Source organism: Mesitornis unicolor, unplaced genomic scaffold (assembly GCF_000695765.1).
Source record: "Mesitornis unicolor isolate BGI_N332 unplaced genomic scaffold, ASM69576v1 scaffold333, whole genome shotgun sequence".
NCBI classification, from domain to species: domain Eukaryota; kingdom Metazoa; phylum Chordata; class Aves; order Mesitornithiformes; family Mesitornithidae; genus Mesitornis; species Mesitornis unicolor.
The window spans coordinates 119,879-128,856 of record NW_010173740.1 but is presented as its reverse complement, the minus strand read 5'-3'; the positions used below and the strand labels follow the sequence as shown (position 1 = coordinate 128,856).

At 38.7% G+C, this 8,978-nt stretch overlaps 1 protein-coding gene across 5 annotated transcripts in view; it reads left to right on the top strand.

Annotated features, from left to right (window-relative positions):
• The window catches only part of ELAVL4 (ELAV like neuron-specific RNA binding protein 4), a 42,518-nt gene extending 36,055 nt beyond the window's left edge, over positions 1–6,463 (top strand). For 4 of the 5 annotated variants that reach the window (XM_010180799.1, XM_010180796.1, XM_010180797.1 and 1 more), the window contains one exon: positions 2,965–6,463. In XM_010180799.1, coding sequence (XP_010179101.1) covers positions 2,965–3,292 — 328 coding nt within the window. In that variant the 3' untranslated portion in view covers positions 3,293–6,463. Of the gene's footprint in view, positions 1–2,943 lie in introns of all 5 variants that reach the window. The other variant, XM_010180798.1, reaches the window with a different exon arrangement.
• The last annotated feature ends 2,515 nt before the right edge of the window (positions 6,464–8,978 follow it).

Genomic DNA, 8,978 nt, shown 5'->3' with positions numbered 1-8,978 from the left:
GAAAGAGAGAGTTACTTGCCTTTGTAACAGGTCATCCGTCTGCTTTCTTAATATTCAGAGTCTGAAACATTAGTCTTAAATCACAGCAGTGTTTGTTATTTTGTAGGCATCTTAAATTAGTTCTTATCTCCAGCAAATCTTGAAAACTTGTACCTCTATTTACAGGCATAGCGTCAGTAAAAAGTATTGATAAAAATTTCTGTAGTGTAGCAGCCCTGGGTTTTTGGATGTCTGTTTTTTCTTTCCCTGTGTTAAGTGCGTGGTACTGCTGGAAAATGAGATGTGCTGATGTGGAACAAAGGTTCTATTGATACTAATTTCAGATCGCTTGCTTGTAGCACAGCTACTTACGCAATAGGTTATCTTGTATTTGTGTCAATACACTTGCACTAGTTCCGTGCATGTCATCTTGGATTTATGGCAGCTCCTGCACTCACGGTACATAAATAGTTGAAAGCTGCACAGCTCCTAAAGGTTTCCAGGGAAAAGCTGCCCTCCAGTGAACTGCATGAAACTTTAACCCTTCACAGTAGTATGGCATTCCTTAAAAATGTGGAACTTTATGGTATACTGTGACATGCACAGCTTTGCATGGTACAGATTTTGCAGTAACATCACTTGCAGGGTAGCGTAAACTTTTTGGTGTTTTCTGTCATGTTAAATTTAAACATTGCAGGAAAGGAGCGTTTGCTGGCTTATGTATGCTACTAGCACAGTTGGCACTGGGCAGCAGAAGGCTTGAAGTCCCATCTTCCAAATTGCAAAAGAAGTTGAAGCTGTTGCTTTGTACAGGCTCTCAGTCCTGGCCTTCTCATTTACAATTCTGCATGTGGTGGAAGGAGCCATGTCCACTGGCCTCGCCCAGCGCTCTGTTTTCAGCAGCTGGGGAAACACCATGAGTTAGAGCCGTGCTGAGGCGTTGTGGTAATGTCACCACTTTCAGTGTGCGAGAGAGAGACTAAAAGATGTTGAGAGCACGATCTGCAAAAGCGGAGTTCAGGTGGAAAATTGCCAGGTGTTTATAATAAACTGCAAACCTGTGTGTACGTCTGAGGGTCCGGAGCTGGGAGCATTTTTGAATTACTCATTTACAGTGTACCTACATCCCAGTATTATTCTTCAGCTTAAGATGTATATTCCAAGTGTCCTTTTTTCCTTGAATATACATATAAAGTGCCAGCAGGACCCAGCAGAATGGTGAGCAGCCATCAAGTGTGTAGTTTTTTATATGGTTATTTAATACACACTGCATAATATTGTGCGGATTGCTAAATGTGTGTGGAAATATTATGAGTGTAAAAGGAGAAAAGTTGTTGGAGAGCACAGGAGCTCACTCAGCAACACTGAGTCGTCCCCCTTCCTCTCCCTCAGTCATCACTCAAAAGATTCAGAGGAATTATTATTCAGTTCGGGTATTAAACTCGTCATATTGAAGGTACATGTGAAACTGGATTTTTATTAAGATGTTTCCTCTGTGCAGTTGTTATTTTAAAACATATCCCAAAGTGTAGCTTCAGAAAGCATGTCATTTTTTATTCAAACTGATGAAAGGAAAATTGTGTTGATCCTGAGGGCTGATACTGCTTAACTTCTTCATTAATAACCTGAGTCACGGGCTGTGAGGCGCCCTCCTTGCATTAATGGGTGACACTAAATTGGTGAGGAAGCTGGGGCAGTCACTGTGGTTGGCCACAGCTGCCACTGGGGAGACCTTGACAAGCTGGAGGAACGTGGTGAAATTTGGGAAAGGCAAATGTAGAGTTTAGTCCCTGACTGCTCTCTTCAGCTGCCTACAAGTGGCATTAGAAAGAAGATGAAGCCAAGCTCTTCTCAGAGGTCAACTGCAAAAGGACAAGAGTCAACAGAAGCAGGTTGCAGCAGGGGAAACTCAACTGAGGATAAGGGAAATCATTCCCAGAGAGGATGGTAGAGCCCTGAGGCTGCAGGAACGCAGCTCCCCTCCGTGGAGTGCGGCTCCCATCCGTGGAGGCGTTCAGAGCTTTCCTCTGCCAAGCCCATGGGCAGCAGCTCTAACGGGAGAAGTCAGCTTTGCTTTGAGCAGGAGTTTGAGCACATCACCTCCACAAATCCAGTTATTCTGTGATGGTTGTGTTCACAAACACCACCTGGCTCTAGCTTCTCAACTGAGATGTTCAAGTCCAAAAGGACGATGAGGGGCAGAAAAGTTAGGGTGCTACATTAGATTTCTAGGAGCTTGTGTCTCTGCATTGGCTGTCTGAAGAACTTAGGAGCCTGTCATGGGCATGAAGTCTCACAGTGTGAAGGTATTAGTTGACGTGCTCATTGATTATATTTATGCACTGGTTTACTTTAGAGTTGCTGCATAAATATTCTTTAATATGTGGCCAGCTTTAGAACTTTGTTAATAACTGGATTTTTTTCCCCACTGTGTGTCATTTAAGGACTATGTTAGGAGGAGAATTAGGATCTACCACTTACGGATGTCTCTCTAATATTTTTAGCTAAAGAGGCTACTGTTATAGTTGAATCCTGACAATGCCATTTCATATTAATCTTTAAAATAAATCTTGAAAGTTTGGGGTTTTTAACTGCAAACTAGTAAGAAGTAAAGCATTAGATCTCCATTGCCCTGAAACTGTATTTTAGTAATGATCAAGTGGCAAATTCCTGCAGTCCTTTTTAAATGAACAGCAGCACATGCAGGCCCTTTTTGACTTAGATTGTCCTTAAGCATTTCTTTTACCATATTTTTGTATACATCCAAGTAGGGCTTATCATTGATGGGAGATGCATTTATGCCCAGATTTGGTCAGTTTTCTTAGTACAGCTGTTCTCCACATAAACAGGAGTTAGAGACCAAGGGTCTATCTTCAGGGATAGGATCAAGACCCTTCATTAACATTGGCTTATTTTAAAGTCTTGGTGCCATGTAGCCCGTGCCGAGAGATATATTTAGAATAGACCCCTCTTTTTGCTCGGTAGGTTTTCTCCGATCACAATTGATGGTATGACGAGCCTTGTTGGAATGAATATCCCTGGTCACACTGGGACTGGATGGTGCATCTTCGTCTACAACCTGTCTCCCGACTCGGATGAGAGCGTGCTGTGGCAGTTGTTTGGGCCCTTTGGAGCGGTCAATAATGTCAAGGTGATCCGCGATTTCAACACCAACAAGTGCAAGGGATTTGGCTTTGTCACCATGACCAACTACGACGAAGCTGCCATGGCAATTGCCAGCCTTAATGGATACCGTTTAGGAGACAGAGTATTGCAAGTTTCCTTTAAAACCAATAAAACCCACAAATCCTGAATTTCATATCCTTACTTACTAAAATATATATATATATAAATATATATACGAACAAAACAAAACAAAACAAAAAAAACTCTTCAAGGCTTATATTCAACCATGGACTTTATAAGCCAGTGTTGCCTAAGTATTAAAACATTGGATATCCTGTGAGGAACAGGAAAGGATTTTATAATGCTTAGAAAAAAAAACAAAAAAAAAACAAAAAACCTTTGATGCATTGAATGTTCTTTCATAGCTGTCGTTGTTGAATATAATATACATAGATAACAATGTGCAGGGATTTTTACCCGGCCAGCTAGTTTTACTACCTTCCTTGAAGGTGGGTCTTTTTAAGATGACCATTCACTCATTTGAAAAAATAAGAGAACAAAAACAATTTTTACAAACTAATGGGATTAAAAGCAAGAAAAAAGATTTTTGTTTTCTTTTCTTTTTTTCAAAACATTGATTGAATCAGATTGGTAAACCCCCCACAAAAATTAAAGAGGAACAATAAAAATTGCAAAAAGAAGAACATAATTTTGCAACTTTTTTTATTTTTCCTTTTTTCTTTTGTATCATGTGAACTAAACAGTCTTCTGTTAGGGAATGGGGTAAAGGGGGATACCTGATGACATAACAATTTAAATAACATTAACAATGTTGCCAAAGAGGTGGTCTCTTTGCTGAAAATGGGTTTCAAGAAAAATCTATTTTTATAAAATATAAAGAATTTTTACAAGAGAATCTGGATTTGAGAAAAAATATTTTGACTGGCTAATTTAGGGGAAATTGACAACTTTGTCATGTTCATACTGCACTGGTAACTTTTTAGAGATCAAGATGTGTGTTTTAAACTGGATTAGTAGATTGTTTTTTGAAGGATGGGCTACAAACAGATGATCTTCGTATCTTTTCATAGCATGTAATAAAAATATTAAATACAGTACGGGAGAGTGTTCTTCCCAGGCACGCAGTTACCCACAGTCAAAACCCAAAAGCAAGGAGATGAGTTGCAAGACAGTTTTTCTTTAAGTCATCAGTATGGGATATCAGCAGAACAAAAGTTTAAAAAATTAATTTTTTTTGATCAGAAACTTCCTTGGTTTGAGCAGTAGGTGCTACAAAATTATTTACATATCTTAGTATCATAGTTAAATGTAATGTGTTTAGAAAAAATACATTTGCTTTAAATTTGTTAAGAATTTTCAAATTCACTTTATAGCCCAAGCTAATATAATTGGGCTGTGTTGGCACATTTGGAACACTGTTTATGTTGCTTGAAACACTTATTTATTTAATTGCCGATGTGATGCATATGGCCAAAATCAAATATAGCTAGTTTGGCTAGTCTACTTATTTGTTTACTTAAACTATGGGAAGAAGCATATTATTGTGTCATTTTGTTGTGTGTGTATGTGTATATATAATATAAATATATATATATATAAAGTTATTTTTTCTTTTGGTTAATTTATTATAAGTTGTAACACTTTGCTAGTTTTGTTTGTATATGTCTTAAAATGTTTTCTTATGATACTTAAGTGACAGAGGTATCAAGGTAACTTGTGTAGAAATATTGTTTGATATATTGTCATGTTTGTTGTGAATATTTTTTCTTACTGCACAGTAGAAAAGAAAACAACTGGGTCTTTATTTTAATGTAATTCAGATTGGGGAAAACAGAGCTAAGGGAACAAAATGACTGAGGGGGTGCTCTCCCATGTCCAGTGCACTGATCATTTTAGTATGTTTGTGCTTTGTACGGTTATATATTTAAAACAAAAAAGGGTCATGCTCTTCCCTGAGTACTAGAAACAGTTACTCGCTATGCATAATCTAGTTGATAGTTAAATTTGCTATTGCTTTTCTTGTCTTGTTATATAAAATCTTTTCAATACAAGTTTAGTCTTAATGGTAATAAAACGTTATGGTTATTTATAACTTGTGCTTATTTTGTGCATTTTTTCCATGCTATACCCACTAACTGCATGTAGACTAAGTATTGTTTTTTCACACTGAAGAGGCAAACTTTTGTAGTAGACAAATAACTAAAGCAAAGGCTGCATCATAATTTTATCAGTTTTTTACGTTAACAATGTTAGATTTTAGTTTAAAGGAACACTCATTCAATGTTCAGGGAAACCTTTATACATCATCTGCTATGAATGAGCGCAGTTTGCTGGGAAAGTTTTGATGCATTTGCTAAGCATTAGTGGGGAAGGCATGTCAGAATCTTTTCTCTACAATGTGTTTTACTATCTGAATAATAATAATAATAATTTAAAAAAATCTTTCTTAGGACCAGGCAGTTGTATACTTTAGTTATAATGAATGACTTCATGTTAACCTTGCTAGTTTAGATCATTTCTGAGGGAAAGTATTGTAAATGTTTTTTTCATAACCTTGTTGTGTTTGAATTATTTGTACTTTAATTGTCCAGACAATAAATGAAAGTGTGTAGAATGGCTATGGACTTTCCACCTTTTTAAACGTGTTCAGATGCTTTAGTGACCCCAGCCGCACCTCAGGCAAGGTCAATGTTAGAGTCTGATTTCAGAAGCAAGGTCTTGGAGAGAAACGTGCTCGTCAAACCAGGCAGAGCATATTCATTACTTGTTTTTCTTTCTGAAGGTTAGAAAGAATCGACCATTTTAATTTATGATGTTGAACACCAAACTGTAACTGTAACTTTTTTTTGAGTGTGGAAGATACTGAAGGATTTCTACTATATACAGTATTTTTACACAACGAAAATATTAACTCAGTCAATATCAACACTTAACAAAAGTAGCAAGCAAACCTCAGCGTTAATACTGTTTTAAGCCATCACTTAGTTTGACTTTTCTATGAATATGCTTTGAATGTCATGCAATATGAAACAGTGTACATATTATCTGCTGTACAACAGTATATATGATCACATTCCAAATGTGATTCTTTTCACCGTGTGTTATAACTAGAGTTGATACTTCTTTCAGTTGACTTGTTTGAATCCCATTAATACAAATACTCACTTCATGTTTATGTTCTGTAACATCCACTATTTGAGAATATGTACCTTGTAAAACTGCAGCATTGAATTTCGTAACTGAGATTAGGAAAACTATTTCAGAGAGCTGGATGGACTGTGTGGTTCTTCAGCTCCTTCACCTATTAATAAACTCGTGTTTTTGTGAGATTAAGTTACCATGTTGGTCATAATAATTAATTCCAGGCCACAGAATGAGTTTGTTCTTAAATTCAAAGCTTGCTTAATTCATCCTTAATTCATCAACCTTACCATTCCATAGTAAAATACACAAGTTAATTTGCTCTGTTTAAAGACTTGGTTCTGAAAAACATCATCCTGCCATCTATATATGTATATATACACACACACTTTTGATTATATACATATATTCATACACTTTACAACAGGTACCAGCCCATTTTAAAAAAAACAACAAACCCACACTTTTTGTTTAAGAATGAACCATGGTAAATAGTATTTGTTCTACAATAGCACCAAGTTAGAGACTCTGTTAGGTTCATTGTCTAATTATTTTCCTGTCCTTTCTTCTGTGTGCTTGACACTGTCAGTGCAGGAGCGAGATGAAAATCACTGTACAGTCTGGATCCTCTTAAGCCAGAACTGTGACTGTACCCACTGGCATTTTGCTGTTGACTTGGGCAACCAGTTTTGACCCAGATTACTTCCCCACTTTAATGTTGGCTACTGCTGCTCTTCATCTCACGTAAGGCCCCTATTTCTCTATGCTGTACATGAGCTGTATGGAAGCTGACACGTGTTACACAGGAAAAAGGAGACTGACACTTTTAAGGATCTGGTATATAAAGTTAAGTCCCAGCTTTGTCACAAATGTACACTGGGTAAAAGTGGCCACAGAAGGGCCCTTGGTTCACTCTACTGATCCTGTGTGAGCATTTTTAGAAAGTCTTACTGAAACACAACTTCTGCCCAGCTGGGATCAGAACAAAATCTTACTAACACTCATTCAAAGTAATCAAGTTTTCTATTTCTTTCCTAAAAGGGTAATCACTCTTTCTGCAATTAGCAAGCCTGCTGCATAAATGGAAAATCACCTGGGGGAGTGCATTCACTTTCTACTCCAGCCTACCTTAGGCATGGCCATGGGCTCTGAATGAACAGGGAGTGGAGCAGCTGTTGAAAATGAGGGCTGGTGTAATCAAGATAGCAGCTCTTCTGCTGTGGGCAGTCAGCTTACCCAGTGACACTGAGCTTGCAGTGACAAAAGCTGACAAATACTTTGGTGCCATGACTGGTTTCCATTGGGGTGGTTGGGCAGGGAGGCCTGGAGGCACTGTGCTGGGCCAGAAGTACCTCACTTAGTTGACCACAGGTAGACGAGGTAATGCCAGGCCAGCCTGCGAGGACAGAGGGGATTCGCTCCTTGCCCTGGAGACCTTACGGACTAAGCTCACTGCACAGGAGTAATTCACTGTGCATACAGAGCAAAATGAAAGGAGATCAAATCCAGTGTAACTTTATGAAAGCTCTGACATCTCAGACTAATCCAGTATCTCTTGTCTAAAAATAACTGGCTTCTTAAACCCGGGAGGTGTGATGGAGCCAATCCTGCTAAGCATCAGGAACTCATAAAAAGGCAAAGCACTTTGGGACAAATGGGAAATTCTGGAGAAAGAAAACAAAAAGCATCATCCACAGATAAGACGCAGATGAACACACACAAAGCCCATGAGGTGCTACTCCTGGGCATTGCTGCAGTGCAGCTCCTGACCCCATCCTGAGGAAATCACTTCCATCCAGGTTCCTTGGGGTGGATAGATAGTTCCTCAACTACAAGGAGAACGTGTATGTGGTGCAATAGGCATAGCTGAGGTCTTTCCCAGAAATGCTGTGTGCCACTCCGGTGTTCTCGAGACATTCAAATGGGATCAAGTGCAGTAAGGTACCAGGGTGAGCAGGAGAAACTTACTCTACAGAAAGAGCCACTGAACTTAAATTGTTTCTATTCCCAGAAGCCCAAAACCTGTGTTTCAGAAAGCCTGTTCTCTGTAAATGTGGTTACTGGAGATGAGAATTAGAAAGGGCTGTAGGAAGGAGAGCGACCAAAGGAGGGAATCGTACAAAGGCAAACTAATTTGACTCGCCCACAATTGAAGGCAAGCAATCAGACTGGGTTTTCTGCTATCAGATTAACAATCTTCTGAGATGCTCTTTCAGTAGAAATACATGGGAAGATGGCAACATGGATACACACACACACACGCACACAAAATTAAGCAGCTGCTTTTCAGATAAGGGTTGAAGTTCTGTCCACCACACCGCTAAGATATCACTGAGATTTATAAACACCAGTAAAGCCTATTTTAAGACTTAAAATATTTCATCTTGAATTTCATTCAGGTTTTAAATGTTATAGGGCTGCAGATTATTTTGTGTGCAGTAGCAAAACAATAAAATCATAAAGCCTCTATCCTAGCCTTCCACAATCAACCTCCAGCCTTAAATCCATGGGGTTTGGAGCTGCCAGCAATTGTGACCGAAATACTGCTACTCATGGCAAATGTGCAAGGCTTGTTCATGTTTATTCCACCCCCCCAGATACAAAGCAAACCAGTGTGATAAGTGGAGCACCATCAAGTCCAGAACCTCACAACTTTGCACATTGTGGTTGTGAGGACTTTGTCATCCAAACAAGTGTCTCGTCCCCAAATA